The sequence below is a fragment of the Camarhynchus parvulus genome, chromosome 3 (genome assembly GCF_901933205.1).
Source record: "Camarhynchus parvulus chromosome 3, STF_HiC, whole genome shotgun sequence".
Lineage (NCBI taxonomy): Eukaryota > Metazoa > Chordata > Aves > Passeriformes > Thraupidae > Camarhynchus > Camarhynchus parvulus.
The window spans coordinates 90,255,831-90,278,762 of NC_044573.1; the positions used below are offsets into that span (position 1 = coordinate 90,255,831).

At 42.1% G+C, this 22,932-nt stretch overlaps 2 protein-coding genes across 8 annotated transcripts in view; one reads left to right on the forward strand and one right to left on the reverse strand.

Moving 5' to 3' along the window:
- The window catches only part of DOP1A (DOP1 leucine zipper like protein A), a 60,277-nt gene extending 55,655 nt beyond the window's left edge, over positions 1-4,622 (reverse strand). For 5 of the 7 annotated variants that reach the window (XM_030944655.1, XM_030944652.1, XM_030944653.1 and 2 more), the window contains exon 1: positions 4,556-4,622. The gene's annotated coding sequence lies outside the window, so the exon portion shown is untranslated. Of the gene's footprint in view, positions 1-4,004; positions 4,111-4,555 lie in introns of those variants that run through there. The other 2 variants (XM_030944658.1, XM_030944650.1) reach the window with 1 other exon arrangement.
- Positions 4,623-9,158: 4,536 nt separating this feature from the next.
- UBE3D (ubiquitin protein ligase E3D) overlaps positions 9,159-22,932 on the forward strand; it is a 77,408-nt gene continuing 63,634 nt past the window's right edge. The window contains exons 1-6 of the mRNA XM_030944771.1: positions 9,159-9,169; positions 9,315-9,452; positions 9,773-9,975; positions 11,893-11,983; positions 16,445-16,676; positions 20,751-20,820. Coding sequence (XP_030800631.1) covers positions 9,159-9,169; positions 9,315-9,452; positions 9,773-9,975; positions 11,893-11,983; positions 16,445-16,676; positions 20,751-20,820 — 745 coding nt within the window. The remainder of the gene's footprint in view (positions 9,170-9,314; positions 9,453-9,772; positions 9,976-11,892; positions 11,984-16,444; positions 16,677-20,750; positions 20,821-22,932) is intronic.

The window sequence follows — 22,932 nt, forward strand, 5'->3', positions numbered from 1 at the left end:
GCACAGGACTGCCCAGCTCTCACACACCCACTGGCCGGGGAACACTGCCCTCCCTGGCACAGGACTGCCCAGCTCTCACACACCCACTGGCCGGGGAACACTGCCCTCCCTGGCACAGGACTGCCCAGCACTCACACACCCACTGGCCGGGGAACACTGCCCTCCCTGGCACAGGACTGCCCAGCTCTCACACACCCACTGGCCGGGGAACACTGCCCTCCCTGGCACAGGACTGCCCAGCTCTCACACGCACACCCTGGCCGGGGAACACTGCCCTCCCTGGCACAGGACTGCCCAGCTCTCACACACCCACTGGCCGGGGAACACTGCCCTCCCTGGCACAGGACTGCCCAGCTCTCACACGCACCCCCTGGCCGGGGAACACTGCCTTCCCTGTTGAGTAGTGCTTGATAAGTACACCACGTCAAATAGTTATCTTCTCTCCAGCTGAGCACAGGAACACGACAGGCTTCCTCAAATAAATGGCAATTTATTTTCGCTTGTGTGTGTTTCAGCCCCGTGTCTTCAAATGGTCCCTATATCCCCTCTGAAAAGAATTCCTTTTTACCTAGCCAGCTTTTCTTGTCCAAGCATTTATTGAAAGGAAACTTATCTTGAGCTATTATTTTTCTTTCTTGCATATTTTTTACTCTTGTCAAATTAGTAAGTCAAATTAATATGTAAAACATTTAAAATAAATAAACAACAGCAAAAAATCCATAGCGAACATAACAATGAATTAAATTCAAACAAAAATCACTTAATTTCCAGTTATATTTTTTACCCTTTGTTTTAAAGGAGAGTTTGCCAACTTCAGGGTACTTTTCAGCTTAGTATACAAAAAATAGGCTTAGATAAGGTTCACTGTCTTACATTACACTTGCAGTACTGTGTACTGAGAGAGAAGCTTTGCTTCCAGAGTAATGCTGTGTCTTCTCATGGAGACTTCTCAAAATATTCTGATACACAGTTTAACACAGAATCCACCAAATTAACAACAAAAAAGTGATAGCCAAGTAATTTATTCATTTATTCTTTGCTCATAATAGCCTTTCATGAATCCATACCCATTGTTCTAATATGTAGCTTCAGGTGGGTTTAACATTCTGTCTCCAAACGATCCTGATAGGTCTTTTCACAAAGGCATAAGTCAGGAGCTCTCATATCCTTATCCTTACCTTACTTGGATAACCTAATTCAATGCATTTGCGCAAGACTTGGTCCAGCTTCCTTTTTTATTATGCCCTGAGGTCTAAGGTATTAGCAATTAATTAATTTCAAATTTCAACTAATTTCTATAATTTTATTCTGATTTTAATTCTGAAATAGTGTTATATGTTGTGCATATATCTCTGCATTATCTAGACTGTGGTTACATTTTACAATGCATCTGGTTTCCCAGTTCCAGAGGTAGATTTCAAAGGAATTTGTAAAGTAGAATCCTTTTCTGACTGTTCTGAAAATGGTGCCTGGACCAAAACTTATTCACTCTCCCTATCCTCAGAAGTAAGCCACAAAAGACATAAACAAAAGGTTAAACTTGCTACAATTTCTGCAAATGAAAAACCCAGTTAGGCAACATTCCCTGACTTCTAATTATTTTTTAATGCTTATACTGAACTACAAGTTTCTGATAAAAATAGGAATGTGTTGACTAGTAAACACCAAGGAGAATCAGTAAATAGTTTTTCTTTCCATTTCTAGTTGCACTTATTGGGAGAAAATGGTTCAGTGTTTCTTCTCCCCAGCCTCTCAGAGGGAAACATATCATTTACTGTTTCTATTTATCATTCAGCTTCTTTTCAGCTACAAGTCAGAGCAACATGGTTATTAATCTGGAAGACAATTTATGTGCATACAGAAAAATTACTTCCATTTTCCTATTTCATGCTTTAGCAGGCATAATTTAGTGCAGCCTCTATCTCCTACTTTTTTCAACCCTTCTAAAAACAGGGGTTCTTAACAACACACTTCATATCTCTTCTTGGTTCTCTTCTACACACTGCAGATTTAACATAATAGAGCTCCACCAAAGACAAAAAATAGGAAAAGAAAAGGAAGAAAAGAGAAAAGAATATCAATAAGCATTTTCAGCCAGCCAACCCAGAGCAAGCAGTCATTCCTGGCTAAGCAAGAAGACATTAAAGGTGGACAGCAGGAACGGTGGCCAAGAGAACTGAGGGTTCTCTTGGTGATGAACACAGGGAAGTGGCCTCCCTGTATTCAAACAGAAAACAATGGCAGGAGATCACAGGCTGAGCCCACTTACTTGAGCAGAGTACAGTTCATTTTCTTCACAGTGGCTGGTAGGGGGCTGGTTTGCATTCGTGCTAAACATGGTTGATAATATAGAGATATTTTTGTTATTGCTGCACAGGGTTACACAGAGCCAAGGCCTTTTCTACTTTTTGTACTGCCATGCTGGTGAGCAGGTTGGAGGTGCATGGGATGTTTGGAGGAGACAGAGCTGGGACAGGTGACACAAACTGCCCAAAGGGATATTCCAGACAACATGACATCATGCTTAGCATACAAAGAAGGAGGAAAGGGGGGTCATTTGTAATGATGGTGTGTGTTTTCTTCCAAGCCACCACTAGGTGGGATGGGGCCCTGCTCTCCTGGAGATGGCTGAACACCTGCCTGCCATGGGAAGGGGTGAATTCATTCCTTGCTGTGGTTTCCTTGTGTGTCTGCTGCTTTCCCTATTCAACTATCCTTATCTCAACCCATGCATTTTCTTCCTATTATTCTTCTCATTCTCTCTCTTGTGCCACAGGTAGGGGAATAGGGCTTGGCTGCTGGCTGGGCTTGAACCACAGCACCACCTTACCCACACAGCTTGTTGTGCCTGCAATGAGCATTTCTAACGGTCTGCATGGCATGCCAATAATTTTACACGGGAAAAGCACTGCCTATGTTGTGAACAGAACCATCCACTCAAATGCACAGCCACTCCAGTAATGGAAGATATAAGATACCTTTTCTATGCAAAATGCTGTTTAAATATCTACCATCACAGCTGCTACCAACAAGTTGGGAAGTGAACTAGAAATGCAGCCTCTCCCCACATCACTTACAGGCTGCTTAGCTTCCAAAAGTGCCAATTCTCATGTCAATGAAAACAAAACCACAAATTATGCTGTAAATATTCTGCCTTTTCCAAACTGACATCCCCCCTCGTAACATTCATACATGCTATTTTGAAAATTACTGTACATTTTGGATAATCACAATATTTAGGCATCATACAGTTACCAAAAGGTCTACTGTATTCCACCCTGTTTTTGAAAAGGTATCAACATGAAAAAACCAAAAAAACCCAAAACCAACCAACCAACCAAAAAACCCAAAAAACCAAAAAACACCCCCAAAACAAACAAAACAAAACCCTACAAACAAAGAGAACAAATTTGATAGCCAGGCCTGCTTAAGTATTTAACACAGGCCAAGCCTTGGCAGCAAAATGAAGAGACTAGGATCTTCAACCTTATAATGCGACCCCTTATTACCTGCAAGTATCTAGCCTGTTACTCCTTAGATACAGTCTTCCCAACCCTTCACACTCCTACAGCCGGAATTCAGGTATCAGTAACACTGCAGCTAACCTGAGAACAATAACACTTTCGCTATTACTGCATACTGAAAGAAGATCTAGGAGCGAAAGGGTTCCTGCAATCAGCAACAAAAACAACGGTTGAGTCACCCAGAATAAGCTCTTTAAAACCAGCACCTCATATCTAACATATTTTAGGTCACTTAAAGAGATAAATTGTTCAGGCTTCTCTGGTTATTGTCACAGGTATGAAAATATTATTTCTGAAAAACCTTTAACACCAGAAGCTGTCATATATTTATGCTTTTCGAACGGGCATCACAAGATTTAAGGCCATCTCTGCATCAACAGATGAAATTTAACCCTGCATCACACAGCCCAGTGACAGCCGTATGTCCCATGTATCCTTCCAAATACCACAGGCAGCAACTCCAGCAACCGGGAATCTCACCTAAAAGAGGCCCGCAGCCCCCTGGACGCTCAAGGTCAAAGCAGGACGACCCTAGCAGCCCAACGTCAAGCTCCTTCTCAGGAAGGCGGGAAGAGCTCCCTGGGGAAGCTCCACCACGAAGGGCGAAGCCAGGCCCCGCCAGCCGCTGCCGGTGCGGGCGGGGGGAGAGGCGCCGCAGCCCGAAACTCACCCGGGCGCGCTGCGGGGGGACAGAGCACGGTGGGGAGGCTGGACAGGTGCCACAGGTCAATGGATGCAGCGTAATTAACAGGCTATAACCGCTCTTCCCGGGCTCCTCAGCACCTGCCCCTCGCACACAGCCCAGTACGGCCCGACCGTCCGCCGCCACGACGGTGCCGGAGGGGAGGGGAGGGCAGAGCAGAGCAGAGCAGAACAGAGGGCCGGCTCGGCTCCAGGGGCGGACCCTCCCCAACACCGGAACGGCGACGGGAGTGGAGGGAGGGGAACGGGAGCAGCAGCAGCCGCCGCCGCTGGGCCGCGCTGCGTGCCCGTGCCAAGATCCCGGGAAGGAGCGGAGGGAGCGGCGTTACCTGAGCGACCCGAGCCGGAAGAGCCCGACCGCCACCGGCACCCCCGCGCCGCCCTGACAGCTCCCGGCGTGCCCCGCGCCGCGCCGCCCCGCCCCGCCCGCCGCGCTCAGCCGCGCTGCGCCCCCTGGCGGGACGCGTGCGAGGTGCGCGGGCTGCGCGGGAGTGCGTGTTTGTTTATCTCGCCTGGTATTTGCTGAGCTTACCAATACAGCGCAGGTAAACACGGAAAATGGGTGCTGCTTTAGAAAATTATAGTGCAGCAGATTGCCCAGTGAAGCTGTGAATGGCCCATCCCTGGACGTGTTCGAGGCCAGATTGGATGGGGCTCTGAGCAATCTGCTGTAGTAGAAGGTGTCCCTGCAGCGGGGGTTGGAAGGAGATGATCTCTCAGATCACAGAATCAATTAGGGTAATAAGATCTCTAAGATCATCGAGTCCAACCTATGACCAAATGCTACCATGTTAACCATGGAACTAAGTGCCATGTTGAGTCTTTCTTTAAACACCTCCCGGAAATGTGACTCCATTGGAATGTGACACCCGTTCCAATGTCTAACCACCCTTTCTGTGAAGAATTGCCTCTGAAAGTCCAACCTGAACCTCCCCTGACACAGCTTATGACTATGTCCTCTTGTCCTGTCTCTGGTTGCCTGGCAGAAGAGGCCAATCCCGACCTGGTCCTTTCCAACCCAAACTGGTCTGTGATGCCATGATGTGTTATTACCTTTATGTTAACAGTAGCTGTAATGGGAATTTTCTAAAATTTCTTGTGATTAGTATGCTTGAATCCTTACTACACACGAACGTGTATGGGTGCCCACAAGGATGGTATTCAAATGACATTTTTTTACTGCATTGCAAGAGTGATTTTTCAACTGGCCAATTCCACAGTAAAAAGGGTACAGCTCTTAGACTGTAATCTGTTTGCTTTAAGTCATCATTACAGTTCTCAAATTTAAGCAAGCTTCATAATAGCAAACAGAGTTTATGGTTATAAATTACTTGAGTAACTGCAAAAAAAAAAAAAAACCAAAAAGGTGTGTTCAGCTCACATGATTAATATTTTAGGCTTTGTCTGAGGACAAGTATTTCTAAAATATTGCCAAAGGAAAATCTCATAATATTTGTAAATCTTCTACTCAGTGACTTACATTGCCAGCCAATATTTAATGAAGTCTAATTTTATTCTCCAGACTTGGGATAATAATAAAGAGTAAATGCAATTCCTTTTCTCATTAAACTATAGCAGGAATCAGTACATGAAAAATAGTAACTTTTTGGAAAGCTGACAATTTCCACTGGTTTTCTGAGGCATCAAGTAGGACTCTACGTGTCATGTATTTTTATTAAAATGGTACACTTAATTTTTTTTTCTTTGAAGATACTTATAAATGCCTTTGAGAAGTAATTGTTAACTAGGTTGGTCGTGCTTTTGGAGCTATTAAACAGTGGTGAACTTCACAGAGGGGAAGTAACTGCCCATAACTGACCATGTGCTTTCACATGCTACTGCATTGCAGAGTGGTTGGATTTCTAAGCTTCCCTTGTGCTGAATTTAGTAGTGGCAGTTACAGCTCAGAGCTCTAAAACACTTCTTTCAAATTGCCTCATCGACTTTATGTGCAGTGGCAATCAAAAAAACATTGTATGTCGTTGGGAAGAATATTGAGAACAAGACAGAGGTAGTTGTTTGGCTGCTGTGTAAAAGGCTGGTGCAGCCTCAGATTGATTATGGCATCAATTCTTGTCTTCACTGCTCAAGAGGGATGTAGAGAAGTTGGGAAAAGCACTGTGGAGAGATGTCACTGCTATATTACAGCAAGAGCAGTAATGACTTTGACTGTTTGATGCAGAGAGAGAAGGCAGGGGAGAGGATTGATCAAATTCTACAAAATCATAAAAGGCAGCAAAGTTGTTGTTAACCAAACCCCACAGTATGAGAATGAGGAGGCACAGAGAATTTTTCTCTGCAAAGCAGAAAACTTCTAGAACATATTGGCACCAGGAGCTGGGGACTTGGACACTACCTGAAGGATACATTATTCATATTGATGACAAACACATCCATAAGTGGACACTGAAGGAATTGGGTAGGGATGTACCCACAGGGGAAGTACCTGGAAACAACCACACTATGGAGCTCTTCCTTATTAGTACCTTATTTTACTGATGTTGGAGTCAAAATACTGGTCTGGTGCAGCACTGATGTTAGGTGCATTCGCTCTGTAGGAAATTTATCTTCTTTTCTCTGTATTTCACAGAAGAAATGATGAGAAACCTATAATAGACAATTTTAAATAAGTGAGGCTCACACCCTGTGAACACTTAAGATTATTCATAACTTTGTAGCTTTGGGTAAGCCTTTGTAACATCAAAGGCCCTTTTACTAATACTAGGAGTCAATTCTCCTATAATTACATGGGGTTTATGTTTGACGTATGACCTACTTGTCTGCAACAATTTAGTTCACAATATAAATGTGTTTGTGAAGTAATTGGAAATGGAACCCACCATTTGGACTAATTATTTTTCTTCCTTAAAAAAAAAGGAAACAAACAACAACAACAGAACCCCACACCACCACACTCAGAACAGCATGTAGACAGTACAGTCCCATGTTAGAATAGTACAATAAATTAATGCTTTGTAAAAAACAACAAAATAACTCAGTTGAAACTGTCTATTGCCTGCTGTATTTTTTCCCCACAAAATCTAACCCTACTCCGTTTTCTTCTTTGGGACTCTCCTACTTGGTTTTGATAACTCCAAGGACTAAGGATTACTTCACTATAATCCTGTATTTGATCATATATTGCTATAAAAGAAACCTGTGCAAATTTGCCTATTTGTTTGAAGCTTTGCAGATCATGTTTTCAAATAACTCTCTGCAACCACAGAAGGTCTTGTGACCTCTTAAAAAGTAAACACTTCCAACATTGCAGAAAGACTCCTTTGTTTCAAGTGAAAGTTTCTTTCTATGGTGTCCTTGAATATTGAGCATCAACTTCTTATGTACTGTGAGGGTGACATCCTGGATGAAGTGTGCAGTGCTGACAGTGTTCATAGGGAAAGGGAAAGTCACAAGGCGTGTCAGGGTGGACTTACAATATCTTGATAAAAGATCTCATGAGAGGCAGTAGAAAACCTCACCCCTGAGTAGCAGCTGCCTGAGTTTGCTATGAGTACAATGTGACAGCATTCAAGAGCTGGGTGCACGTGGATCGGGAGGAATTCAGAAAGACTCGTAAAGCCGCAAGAAAGGGTGGAAAGGGTTTTTTTCACAAGGCAGGGGGTGAGTAGTGATGCCACAGGACACAGTCCCTAGTACTGGGGAGCCTCAGCTGTCTCAGCAGAGGCCTCTGCACAGACTGAACTTTGCAGTCATCATGGGGTGACCCCAGCCAGCTGCTAGCTCAGGGGTAGGACCAGAAGAGCAAAAGCATGAAAAACTGTGGATTAAGATCATGATGTTTTAGTGGATGAGGGAAAGAGGAACAAAAAAATCCCCCCAAACATACAATCTCTCACCACCTCCGACAACATGATTGCTGATGTTCAGTCAGTATCTGAGCAATGGTCACTTTGGAAAGACTATGCCCTGAGTTTTTACTGCCACGCCTGATGTTATGTGCCATGGAACATAATTTTGGTCGATTCAAATCAGCTGTACAACCTCTTCCCCTGTCCCAGGCTCTTCCCCACCTCCAGCCTATTTGCTGGGTGGTGCGGAGTGAGACACTGAGGAGGCCTTAACAGTGTGCAAACACCATTCAGCAACAGCTAAAACAGTTTACTATCAACCCTGTTTGGCCACGAATCCGGAGCACACACCCGCAGGCGCAGCCCACAGTTCCTATGGGGCGGTGCCCGGTAGAACAGACCCAGGCTCCTCCCGGCGGTGGTGTGGCAGCAAAGCAGGAGATTACAGCCCCACGTTGACACAGAAGAGACTGGGGATTAGAAAACCCCTGAGACCAGCCGGTTGTGCAGACCTGGACCTTTTGGCTTGGGACCCGGAGGGACTCATCCCTGGGCCCCCTTGGCCAGCGGCGGGCAAGCCGGGGGGCGCAGCAGACCCCGGGACACCCGCCCGCCACTGCCTCCCGAGGCACCGTCGGGGCCGAGCTGCTGGATCCTGCGCTTGGATCGCAGCCACGCCATGCAGTGCTGCGGGCTTGGGGAGGAGTGACCTGGGAGCTGTTCGGCGGAGAAGGAGCCGGGGGGACTGGCTGACAGCCCGTAGGAGCGAGCGGTGTGCCCAGGTGGCACCTTGGCCTGTATCAGGAACAGTCTGGCCAGCAGGACCAGGGCAGTGGTGGTAGCTCTGTGCTTTGCAATGGGGTGAGGCCGCACCTCCAGTGCTGTGATCAGTTTCTGGGCCCCTCAGTTTAAAAAGAATATTGATGTGCTGGAGCGCATCCAGAGAAGGGAAACAGGGCTCGAGAAAACTTGTCTTAGCCTCAGCCTCAAGAACGGCTGAGGAGCTGGGGTTGTTTAGTCTCGAGGAGGGTCGGGGGGACCTCACTGCTCTCTACAGCTGCCTGAAAGGAGGTTTTGGGGGTCGGTCTCTTCTGCCTTGCCTACTGTGACAGGACTAGCGAGAATGCCCCTAAAGTGATACGTTCAGAAGGAGGCGTTCAGATTAGACATTAGAAAAATCTTTTCCACCGCTAGGGCGGTGGTGGAGCCGCCATCCCTGGAAGTGTTAAGGAGGAACCCGGGTGCTGTGGTTTACGGGGAACCCTGCGATCCCACGCAGGCGGCGCTGTGACGGGCGGGCGGCGGCACCGCGCCTGCGCCGGCGGGAGGGAGGCGGCTTCCTGCGCGGTGCCGGCATGGCGGCAGCGTTCGTCATGGAGATCAGGCGGGCGACGCAGAGCGCGCTGCTGGTTGTCCGGTAGTGCGGGGCGCTGCCGCCCGCCGCCGCTCGGGCCGTGCGGGGCAGCCGGGGGGGCGCGGCGGGTCTGGCTTTCGGCGTCCTTAGCCTTCAACGCGGGGAGGGGCCGGGTTGCGTGCGGTCGCCTCCCCCTGCTTGTTCGGCTCGGCACAACTGTGCAAATAAATTTTTCCTGAGAACGGTGCACTGTTTCTCTCGGCTGCTCCTCGTTCACTGCGTGGATCTCGGGGCGTGACTGGAGCTGCGGGCCGGCCTGTGTAAAGCAGCAGCGCACCCCGACAGCTCCTTCCCGAGGCATACCCGTTGCTTTTCCTCCGCAGCGCGGCGGCGGAGCTCCCCAGCGCGCCGGTGGAGGTGTCGGTGTGCGCGGATTCCCTGGAAGTGAGGAGCGGCGGGAGCTGCGATGCGGCGGCGCTGCCGGCAGGGGTCAGCCTGGCGCCGTCCTCGTGCCGCGGGCTGCGGCACCTGCGCGGGGACGGGCTGCACCTGCGTGTGCGCCTGCGCCGCCCGCCGCCCGCCGCCGGTGAGGGCGGGCAGGGGCCGGGCCGGGAGCGGGTCAGGCGCTGCGAGACGGGGGAGGGCGACCTGGGACGTGGGAGGTTTAACTGAGGGAGGCTGTGAAGTGTGAATTCTGTAGGGCAAACACCTTCTGGAATGTCAGCTTTAGAAATTGAAAGTGCAAAAATGACGTAATGAAAGGGAAACGCGGTGTGTTTGGGATCTGCTCACAGTTCCCCCCTCCTGTGCTTCCTCATAGTACTTCGAAGTGATTTTCTTTCTCTCCTATTCTGCATTTGGTAGATTAAAATCATAGAATCATAAAATGCTAAGGGGTTGGAACGGCCTTTAAAAATCATCTATTGATAAGTCCCCACTGCCATTGGCAGGGATACATCCCACGAGACCAGGTTGCTCAAGGACTTCCTCAGCCAGGCTTTGAACACTGCCAGGGCTGGGGCATCCTCAGCCTCCCTGGGCAGCATGTGCCAGTGTCTAACCACTTTCACTATAAAGAATTTCTTCTGAATACCTAACATAAGCTTCCTTTCTTTCAATTTATAGCCGTTACTCCCCATCCTATCAGTAATGGAGTAATCTGATTCATCCAGGCAACCACTATGCTTGTCCATCCTTAACCACTTAATCATAAAGGGTTTGTGTTGGGACTCATTATTGTCACTCATTATTGTCAGGTCTAGGATGCAGTAAATAGGAGGCATGCTAGTACAGCTGTTGCCTTCTTTCATCCTGGCATCCAAGCTCAATATGTTTAGATTCATTTCTTACGATGTGACACAGAAAGGTATATTAAATAAATAACACAAAATTGCCATTCTGAGCTTTTAAAGTAGAAAAGGATGATAAAATACGTAATATACAGTAATGCAGTACCAGAAACACATTGGAATACTCTGTTGGTATGCTGACATGGCATCTGGACATTAATCTGTAATTATGCATGTGCTTTGACAACTCAGTTATAGTAAAATTATTTAATGTGTCCTATTAACAAGACATGTTTCAAAAGACCAACAGTGAACTTTTAAAAATCAACCTTGGAAAGTCATGCTAGTGAAAAATAAGTATGTGAATGAGGTGGTAATCAACACGTATATTGGATAATCTTAGTTACCCTTTGATGTTTTATATTATTATGCAAAATAGTTGAAATTCTGGAACATTTTAAAGTACTTTTCTCTTTGGTTGTACCCCAAATTTCAAATACTGAATATCAGTGCTGAGAGTAAACTTTGATTCTTAATTTTGAGAAAGTGGCTGATGCAAAGCATATTCATACTTAGAGCTAGGCTTAAAGTTTTACTTTTCTTCCACTTAATGTTGCCAGATAATTTGGAGAGACTTTTATAACTTCTTTTTTTACTTTGGAGAAGTTGTTTGAGCTGCCTTTTGTGAGACTATTTTTGCTTTCCTGGCCTGCAGAGGCCGTTGCTCACTGTCTTTTCCTGGAGTGGTTCCACAGCGGTTGGTTTCTTACCTGCCTGAAAATGTAAAACTAGTGTCTGACCCTTCTCCCCATCCTGACTATTTGTGTAACATATCAGTGTGTCCCCTCATATTGCAGATACACTGATTGTCAGAAATATCTACAAAAGAGTGGCATTGAATTTTGATTTTTACAATCCTTCAATTATATCAATATATCGGCTTCCCTTCTAAAGAGGATTTGCACCTTGAAAATAATTATTCATGTATGAAGTTCCTACTTAGTAATATGGGGCATGAGGTGGAGATGACAAGTTTTTCCTAAATCTAAATAGTTGCTTTGAAAAAAAATAAGGTTGTGTTTAAAATGTCAGCCTTTTTCTTTGTCTGTGAGATTTATCCTTTTTGGTTTGAGGTATTTGTCAAGATTTTTTTGTATAAGTAACTGAAAATTTTACATTATTTTGAAGATTAATATATTTCCTTCTATCTATAGATGTGGTTTTTACTTTGAGGGAAAGCCTGAAACCCAACAAGAATTGCATCTTTTACTGTCAGTCCTGTGGTGACATTGTCGTGAACGACCGGTGAGTGCAGCAGAGTCTTGTATTTATAGCAATAAATGCCATTGTTATTGGTATTCATGTTATTTTGTGTACTTTGAGACAGCTAAAAGGTATTTATTTTGAAACTAATAGACAAGAACACATTTGAAGCACTGCAGATGACAAAAAGCAAAATTACCTGAAGCAGTTTTTAGCTGTTTGTTCATTTGCTCCTTTCTTTCTTTCTTTTTCTTTCTTTCTTTCTTTCTTTCTTTCTTTCTTGCTTTCTTGCTTTCTTGCTTTCTTGCTTGCTTGCTTTCTTGCTTTCTTGCTTGCTTTCTTGCTTTCTTTTCTTGCTTTCTTGCTTTCTTGCTTTCTTGCTTTCTTGCTTGCTTTCTTGCTTTCTTGCTTGCTTTCTTGCTTTCTTGCTTTCTTGCTTTCTTGCTTTCTTGCTTTCTTTCTGGTAGCCTTTTAAGTTCTTTTCAGTCTCTTGTACATTTCCTTCAGTCATCATGCTGTAATTATAAAGTGGCTGCTCAGAATGGGGATATTGACCACAGCTTCCTTTTAAGCGAAGCCTGCCTCCACATAGTACAGGGATGCTAAATTTGGGAAACAGGAGCTGTGTCTTAGCTGTGTGACTCGTCCTTATCTCTGTTCCTTAAAAGTCAGCAGAGTGAATGAGAATTTTAATAAAAAGGTGCTGCATTGTCTAGCTTTTCTGATGAACAATTTTGATGGCTTCAGCTGAATATATAAGAATTGTTAGAAGTGCACTTACAGCCTTTTATGATCTGTGTGGCTCCTAATACTCAAAACAGTAATACAAATATGTCCCATTCTCTAAATTTCTGTTACTTTCTTGTCATAGGTATGGATTTATGGCTAGCTGAATGTAATTGAATGATGATTTCTTAACTTCTGAAATGTCTCATCAGAAAGTCTAGTAATAACTCTTATTTTTATACATCTGTAAAGTAGTGAAACTTCTAATTTGTATTCAGTAACATTTGCTTTCAAAACATGTTGCCCGTTTATATTTGCATCTCTGAGTGGGAATTTTCCTGAATTTCAGCACATCAAATTCATATCCATGTAGTTTAAATATTTTGGTTCTCCATTCTGTAATGTGACACAAGCAGAACTTTTTAGACAGGAAAAATAATGCATGTCCATGCCTTTTTACCTGGCATTTCCCCTTGCAGGAAGCCTCTGAATCCCTTGAATGTTGCCACTAAAAAAACCTAAGACACGAGTAGAAAAGTGGAGCTGCCAGCATATCCAACACATTCTGTTCCAGCATTTCCAAAAGGAAGAGAGTAGCATAGTCAGAACTTCTAGCTACAGAATTCATGTGTTACTCTCTCCAGGAAGAATTAAGTATGACAGTGACAGCAGAGGTGGAAGGATTGAAGGGAAATTGCAGAACTGTGTGAAAGCGAGCATATTAAAGTCTGAATTACTAGGCAAGGGTCTGTAATAAGAAACACCTGAGATCTAGAAAATCCTACCTTTAAGAAGAAATTGAAATAAATGGGGTAGTGTAGATAAGGCTGTGGAGAAAACATAAGATTCTTCCAATATCTAGGAAGTTGCTGCAAAGAGAGTGGCAGTAGTCTTCAGTTGAAGCACGAGGAATCTAGGTTAAAATGAAAGAAAAAAAGCCCACACCAACAAACCACCCCAAACCTATTCTAAAGCTTGTTTTTTTGCCGTTAGAGACTGCATAGGAAGTCTTCCTTTTAAAGGTTAAATTAAGAAATGTACTAAGAATGGGTTAAATGTAAGTAATCCTTTCTTGGTGCACAAAAATTGACTGTGTACATTTTCTGAAATCCTCTGCCGCAGTCTGTTTCCTTCCATAAATCTGATAGCTCTTCAGAGGGTTATGCTCTTTCATTCTTTTCCATTGCCCTCGCATTACACACATTAGAGAAAATTATTAGACTTTTTTTTTTCTTCCATCATGCAAGAGCTGCAAAGAATTAGGGATACTTTCTTTTTTCTCTCTCTCCTTCCAGCTGGGCTAAGTGTACCGCATATATAAAATAAGTTTTTAAGACTTAATTTCTGTCATGAAGAAATTCTTAAAGGCTTTTGGTGTGTGGATGCCAGGTGCCCACCAAAGCTGCTCTATCCCTCCCCTCATCAGCTGGACAGGAGAGACTGAATGTAACAAATAATAATTGGTACTGCACAAATATTCCATGGAAAAACTCATGCCAGGGGAAATCTAATTACACTTTTCCTACATAAGTAGTGTTAAGCCTGACAGTTAACTGACAAGCTGGACTGTCCCAGGATTTTTTAATAGGTAAATAACGGAAACTGCAGTTAAAGAAATGCAGTTGTTTTTCTTTTTCTCTGATAGAACTGAACAGTTATTATATGTTTAGAAGTCTGAAGTCCATTTTACTTCCAGTTTTCAGTATTTTCAGTAGACAGAATGGTATTACTGGGTATTAGTTAATAATGACATTTGGGTTTACTTTTCTTCATCCAGTCTTACAGGGGTCTCTATGGTCAAATACGTACCTTAGACTGGAAGATTATTTAAGAGTTGTATCCTTATGGCAGGGCTCTTACAGACTAGTGCTCAACTTCAAACTTATTTTTAAAAAGTTAATTACCTACTTTTCTGGTTGGAATCTAGGAACTATCTACAGCAGTAGATTCAGCCTGGCTAGATTAGACACTTTCAGGAGAAAGCTACTCCTAAAGGTACCAATCTAAGAATTGTTTGTTACTCTGACTGTGAACGCAGCCTAGGTGGCTGTTTTCAAGTACAGACTCAGTTGTTATTAGGAGCAAATTTGGAGAGATAAGTCACCCTGTTTTCTAGGGTTTATCATGTTATTTAGTAGCCACAATTTGTTTTGTTTGTTTGTTTTTTTAGGAAGGCTCAATTTTTATTAGTTTTACATTTTTCCAGTTCTGGTGACCTAGGATATGGCTTCCCACCCGTGAGTGGCAAAAGCCTAAAATACAGTGGAAATGGTTTATTTTCTGTATGGCTCAGAGTTAGGAGGAGTTTGTTTGGGAAATTCCTACTGGTTGGAAAAACTGCTTTTGTTGGAAAAGGAGTGAAAATCTTTATGCTGTAGACTGTGAGAGTAAAGAAACATTGATTTAATGAAACAGGACAGCATGAGGCTGCAGCTTAAGGTAATGTCTTTTTTTTTCCCTTGTAAGAACATTGCTGAGCTTTTTGTTACTTTTGTGTAAAAAGCAATACAGGAGGACTTTTGTTTGCACTGTGAGTCCAGGCACCGGAACTAATTGTAAAGGCTGATAAAGAATCAATTAGACCAACATCAGAACTAAACTGTCACTTTGGCAGGATTCAGTAGTATCTCAAACAATACATGAGACCAGAGAAAATTAAGACAAACGTGGGCAGTGCTGAGAGGTGATCTTACTCAGTTTTGCTAAAGCTTCATCAGAGGATCAGTTATTCCAACTTTCATCTGCAGGTGGAGCAAGCAGAGTTTAAAAGGTATTGTGTATCTAGATAAAAAGGATTTTTTTTTAAATAAAACATTTTTCTTTCACCCACGGGACAATTTAAAAGGGCCAAGAAGCTACAGTGGGAAGAAATGACATCTTCAGAAAATGTTAGTCTGGGAACTGCAGGAAAGAGAGGATGTCTAACTGTTGGCTTAGCAGCTGTGTTTTTATTTGCAAAGTAGCACCATAAGCAAAGTTGTATTTGCAAGTTTTAAGTAAGGAGTAGAATGAGGAAACTCTGGTGACGATTTCAGGCGACAGCTGAAGGAATAGTGTAACCATTCAAGGAAACCAGGCAGAAAGAAAATGCAAATCCAATACAACTGATAATGAAAACAAAGTATTTTTCCAGAAACAGTATCCTTGGTCCATACAGCTACCCAGGAGAAAGGGATTTGCCTTTTTTGCATATGACTTCTGAAAGTCAGGTCTGTGTATCTGAATCTAAATTAAGAGTGAGTTATCCTTTGTTTGCTGTTTTGTTTGTTTGGGTTTTTTTATTGAAGATGTATTGTGGTATTTTTTTCAGGTTTTAGCTTTTTCAAGTCTGATATCTGAGACAACATGCTGAATCTTGCTGTGGCATGAGTCTGCTTCTATTGGTTTTATAGCAACATTTGATGCAAGGGAACTGTACAAGAAGTAATAATAAATACAGTTGCAAATGCTCATTGTTATATTTTTCATGACTGGGTAGAACTGTTTTATTTTTGCCACGTGATTCATTTCAAGAGAGGACTGTGTCAAATTCTGCCTTAAAATCATTGAACATTCACCCTTGGGAAATGCTTCATCACAGATTTGGCAGGAAAATCAGCCATTGCTTTCTCAGAATTCACCCAAAGAAAGTGCCTTTGGCTGGAAGGAGAGTCAAGCACTTCCTTTTGAGAAAATGCCATACTTCCCCCACTGTTTGTAGGAAGCCTAAACTCTCTTTAAATGTCTTAGAACTGAATTATAACATAACTGAAATGTTTGTCTTCTCTTCCCTCTAAGGAAATTTCTCAGAGTTCTTCCTCTACCGAGTGAAAACTGGAGTGATTTAGTTGAAGAGTGGTGTTGTCACCCTGACCCCTTTGCCAGAAGAACTTTGCACCCTCAGCATGGTGACTGTTTTGTTGGAGACACTTTTCTTCTGTTGAATTTAAGAAAGGAATCGCATGTGCCTGAATCTCCCGTTTGCTGCTCAGAGGCTGGACACCATGTTTCACAGAGTGACTCCAACTTGGTAAAGTATTTTCTTCATATAGTTCTTAGGTGAAGTTATTTGAACTTTTTCATTGTAAAGTACTTTTTTAAAACTAGTTTATTTAATTTGTATGTATTACAGAACTGTTCTGAAGGTCATAGGGGGTTCTTGACATTCAGCTGTACAGAAGCCAGAAAATACTCCAGGGAATGTTTTACATTTTCTAAAGCTCACACCACAGTCTTGATACTGACCTCAGTATGCAAGTAGAACTTAGTACTAGAAACAGAAGCTACTTAATTATGTAGTTCTAAACCCAGATATTTTCTCCCAAAATTATCATGAATGAAGGACATCAGAATTCAGTAAATTAATAACTGTGATGGGTTAGGTGTTTGTTAAAGGTAGTGGAGCAAAGAATGAGGTGGAAATTGAAGTAGCAATTGTTTTTTTCTTACACTGTGACTTGAGGCATAATCATGACTATAATTAAAGAGAAGTGGGATTTTTTTCTCTCTTTTTTTAGTTTTAGAAAGACTTGGAAATATCAGAATGCATGCTTTACGTTTAGATGTGGCTGACTTAGGTTCTTAAAGCATAGTAAAGAAATTGAGTTTGCTTGACTGCTCTGTCTAGTGAAAGGAACCTGCCATCCTATATTATAGCTCTTCATGTTGATGTTTGTGCTGTGTTCCAGGGTAAGATAGATTCATCAACCAAGTCTGTACAAAGGAAGGCTATAATTTGGCTTAGAAACATCAAAATTTGATGTTGCCCATCACCATTTGTTGGTGCTTATGTTTCAGTGGTGGGATAAAACCCATGAAGAAAGACAGTTCAGTGCTTTACTTTTGGACATCTAGCACTTGTATGAAAGTTCAAGCAACGATCTTTTCTTCTGCCAGAAGAACATCCAGAAACTCAGTTCACCAAAACCTACATTTCCATAAAGCCTTTTCTGTTAATCTACTGCTTTTCTGCATTTGTACTGACAAAGATTGGGCCTACACATGCTCTATTTTCTCACAATTAGAAGTATTAAACTGTCTACATTGCTGCCTTGGTGATTTGTGCCTGTAAAAATTGATGGCTTATTCTCTAGAGATTTCCAGCATGAAACATTTAATCTCTTGAGAACCAGACTTCCTGATTTCTACCTGCTGCTTATAGTGATATGTATTATCCCCAGGAAGAATCACCAGGATTCTGGCAGTTCAGTGGCTGCTGGTGCGGTGCTCCAAGTGACCCCTCTGCATGGGGAGCAGTTCTGTCCTGTGGTCCCTATCTGCAAGGCTTGCAGCTTGGTCCCTTTGGTTTCTTGTTCCACTGTTCTTTGAAAAAAAGAGTATGCAGAGAGGAAAATAAGGACTGATGTGCTGGAAAGGTATCAGCATGGCAGAAGTTATTTCTTCTAAGTTTCCTTAAGAAGGAGGTGGAGTAGATGATACCAAACTTCCAAGAGGACAATGCTTTCTGCCAGTGGTTGAAAAATCAATTCTCACATTTCAGTAGATCTTAAAAGAGATCTTAGAACATCAGGAATATGGGAAAGAGGCAGGGCTCATGGAGTTCATATTGCACACTTCTTGATCAAAGAGAATGTTTGTGAGTAAAGGATTGATTTGGAGGCAGAAACGTAACAAAAGGATGTGGAACAAAGATTTTATTGAGATGTTGGTTGAACCAGGATAACAGCAGAACTTTTGAATGAGGGAGGAGGCTGTTTTATGTCAGGGGCATACAATAGTGGTTTAGTGTGATGAATTTTCATGTTTGCTTCCTTATACTTGCATCGAAGTTGAGAATTTGTTCCTTGTTTGTATCCAATCCCTTTTTTTTCTACATTTTTCACACTTGCAATGAATTCCCATTTCTGTGTTTGCTTATTTCCAGCATCACTCAGTTGCCAAGCAAATGAGCACAACTGTTGGATCCAGCAGAAGCTAGACTAATAAGGAAAAAAACCCTCATACTGAAGCAGAAAATTCTTCCATAATATGAGTAATAGAAAGTTACAGGCAAGACAGATTGCTATTGGCATAAATGTTCTCATTTTAGAGAATATTGTTGCAGTCTGCCCCAGTGTGAAAGTTCCTTTTTAATTGCATTGCAGTTCTTTGGAAAGTGTTTGCCTATGACCAAAATAGTAGCAGGAATGTACCAGAGATGCTTAAACAATCTTTTCTAGACTCCAGTGGGACCAAGACAGCATCCGTCCATTGCAAACATATTTTTCACATCTATTAGTCTTCCAGTGTAACATAGTTCTTAAATGTCACATGGTTTTGCAGCATCTTAATAGTATCTCTTGGGGAAAATATTTTTCCTGACACCAAATCAGGGATCCTTAGGAATAGGAGCAGAAACTATTAGGCTTGTGATCCACCTGCATCTGCAGATTGCCAGCAGCTGCAAGTTGTCAAACAGATAAATTGTTTTAATTAGTTGAGCTAAAACTATCCCTTTTTCCATTGAAGCATGATACAAGGAGTTAGTGATGTTTTTTAGGCACAGTTCTCCGTCAGCACCTGTAACTATAGTCAGAAAAAAACCCCTCAAGTTGTAGCTTTCAAGGAAGTAGTGTGTATTCTGTACTTGTACTGTGCAGTATTTGTACCAGTCTGAAACACTGGCTTACACAAAACCTTGTCTGTTTATCCTTGCTTTTCACACTGAGCAAGTAATTTCACTGCATGTTTGAAAAGACTAGCAAGGTAGGAATTGGGAAAGGGAATAACTGCATATGTATGAATCAGATTATTTTCCTGATCTCCATAACAAGGGGACTGTACTTCCAACATAGTCAGCTCTCAGGCTGTTAGTTTGATTCTCTGGTTTTGACCATCATTAAGGTTATATATATGTGTACTGCTTTCAGATCAGAGCTCTAGTTGCTACACCCAGGTTAATAAGCTCACACAGAACCAGTTCTGAAGTTTAGACTTTGGATTAAATTAAGAATTGTGCTTGCTTGTTTGATGTATTGAATTTAAATACTAACACTGTAATTAGTAGGAGTCTAATAGGGTAGATTTCATCTAGAAGTGAGATCTTTTTCAAAGGGCAATAATAGATGCAGAAAGCTAAGGCAAATATTCAGTGATGTTCTGGAGAGTGTAGAGACTCCTTGAACTAGATATTTTTATCTGCATTTTTTGTTTTTAATAGACCCTTGATGACATTGCTTCCTCTGAACCTATGAAAACTTCTTGAACTTGTTTATACTTTTAATATGAAAAATGCTTTCCTATAGTGAGTACTAAACTATATTATGCATCGTGTGACAAATGCCTTCCTGTTTTTTTGATACAAACAGGATTGGAATTTCATGGCATGAGCTATGAGGGCATATGTTTGGTTTTTTTTCTGTTCAGCTTTTCCTAAACATTTGTGATTTTAGGTATCTCAATGATACCCCTCAGTTTTCTGTCTTCCATATGTTCTCTTGTTACATGTATTTTCATGCTACATATGGGAACTGTTTTGCACTTCTGACAGTTACTGTTTGTCAATACCTTTTTTGTATTTGTTTGACTAGAGGGAGAAGGGTTGTTCAAGAACAGAATCCACTGCACCTTTCTGGAATATCCTGCTGTATTGTGTATTTCTGCTGTTTCCTAGTAACTCAGAATAATCTGCAGACATTTTCTGCTCTCTGCTGAACATTGAATTGGTATTCAACTCCTATAAAACTGTCCACAGTGAACTGTTACTAGAACTTGTTACTGAGTAATGGTAGTCACATTGCAGCATGCTATTTATATGTATATATTATGGAGTACTTCATTTCTGGTGCATTATTTTGCCCTTAGCACAATCAAATTTAGCTTATCGTTTTATCATCCAGCCACTCAACATTACAAGATTCTCCTGTTAGCCATTACAGATTGTGCTGTGTGGATATATTGCCAGATTTTAAAATTAGTATGAAACATGCAAGCAAGTCCAAGTGTAGAAGGCTGAAGTAGTGGAGGCAAATATGTATACATGTAAATATAAAGAGGACAGAAACAAGAAAAAAGTTTCCCGTCTGCTCTGTAAATTATGCTTAGCTATGCATTCCTTTTTTGGAATATCTGAGTGACATTTAAATGATTTTTTTTTGTCCTACAGAAGTCAAAAGAAAATACCAGAGTAATTTGTAAGCGCTGCAAGACAATGCTGGGAGAAACAGTTTCATCAGGTATGAGATGTCCAAACAGAGCTAGACCTGACTGCATCAACCATTGAACACTGGAGGTTAAAAACACTGAAAGAAAATAGTTTATCAATAAGATGCGGTGTTAATTCCTATGTGTTTGTCTCATTCCCTTTTGGAACAGATGAAGTTGTTGCTTCCAGTGTTAGACCTTGAAAATTACTTTCATCAGGAGTTTTGATTATCCTTATTTCTGTGGCATATTTGGCTAATTCCAAACCTTTGGAAGACTGCATGATTCCAGTTTACTAGGAATCCCAGTAAAAGCAGAGATTTGAGAAATTACAGGTTGCTTGTTTTCCTGCCAGTTCTGCAGAATAAGTGAAAGGTAAATTCAGAACTTGATCAACACAACTAGAAGCTGAAAGTTGCTAACAGTCAGCTTGGTTTTGTGGGGAGGAAGTCTATTCAAAGAAACAGGTTATGCCTCATCTGATGATGAGCTGATGGGATTATTGGTTTAAAAGCTGTAATTATATTGGATCAGCAGGGTTTACCTGAAGTGTTGTAAAGAAAAGTGTCTGGTTGTTTTTAAAATTCAGCTATTCTTGGAAGAGAAGCAATGATAAGACTGTTATTAGCAGGATTCATTCTTTCATCCTCCCTCTCTTCCATTGTGTCAGTCAGAGTGAGCCTGCCTCAGTTCAGAGATCTGGTGAATATAAAAACATCTCAGAAAATGCAAAGCCTGTTTAAGAAATGCCATAAGGTGAGACAGGACAGAAGATCTTCTGTGTCTTCTGTTACAGAATGTTCTGATTGTCCTGTACAGGGATCTGAACAATACAGGCTTTAATGAAACCAAATTTAAGGTACAATGTTTGAAAACCCTCAAAGCAAGATGTGACTTTGGGAAAGGAGTGCTGGGAAAAGAACATGAATTAACAAGGTCATGAGATATAGATCAGTGAGAGTGGGAAAAGGCAAATGCTATCAATGTGCAGGGATTTGGTATGGGCTCTGCACATGGCTGAAGTTAGGATTTCCATTGTTTTGGCCATGTTTCTTCAGTAGTGCAGGAGATTTTGGTAGAGTTCAGAGAACAAAAGAGATAGATTCTAAGTCTAGGCTGAACCATCTCTGTGAAAAGAGACTAGAGAGCAAACTTAGACTGGCACGCTTTGGTGCTTCCTCATGAGCAGGTATCAGTGTTTTGAAGATAAAGCAGGATTAGAGCACTGTAGCTGTGGAGACCAGGTTCAGCCTTGAGATTCCCCAATGAGCTATTCCTTCCTCCAACTCTATCCACATTTACTTGTATGATTTTTTCTTGGGAAATCACAGCTTCTATCCCTCTGCAAGCAAACATCTGAATTCCCAATACACTTGTAGCAGTAGCACCAATTCATTACTCAGGATAATGGCTGAGGAACTAGAGAGACTGAACTGTCTTTTCTTCCTGTCTCCAAGAACTCACATAGCATGGAGCAAACTTAATTAAATTTAGAGGTAAAATATAACTTCCTAACACTGAAGATAATTTAGAAAGTGTAGTATTTACCTGGAGAAGGGGCTACCAAGCCTTTGGAGGGTTAAAACAGATTAAGTCTCCTTCTGAAATGTTTGCTTTCACCCAGTTTTAATGGTATGTGTGGACAGAGATCAGATGAAACCCTTCCATCCTTAAAACTTGTGGACCCAATCAATCTTCCAGTTGTTCACATCTTGAGACTTAGTAGAATGAATTTATGACTCTTAACCTTTTTTGCTGGCCCTCTGGTTAGGCTGTATTGCAGCACAGACCCAGATCTTCAATATGATCGTCTTTGACCTGCCTTCATTGATGGGGATTAAATTATGTCCTCAAACACTTCCATTTAGTGTGAAAAGCTGTCTTAGTGGAGCTTTTGGTGAACAGTTACATTAAAATTCAGAATGTATGCAGTATTAACGTTGAGTGAGTGTGATTTTTGGAAAGAAGTTCCATTCTGCTCTTTGAGCAAAGAAGGAAATTATTCCCCCGTGTGAGATGTTATTAAAACTGTCTCTAGTGATTCACTGCAGCATTACTAAGCAGCAGAGGGTACTAAAATACTTATGTAAGCTATGCTGATCTCAGTGCTTTAGGAAAGTTCTTTCAATTCATCTTTCGGGTTT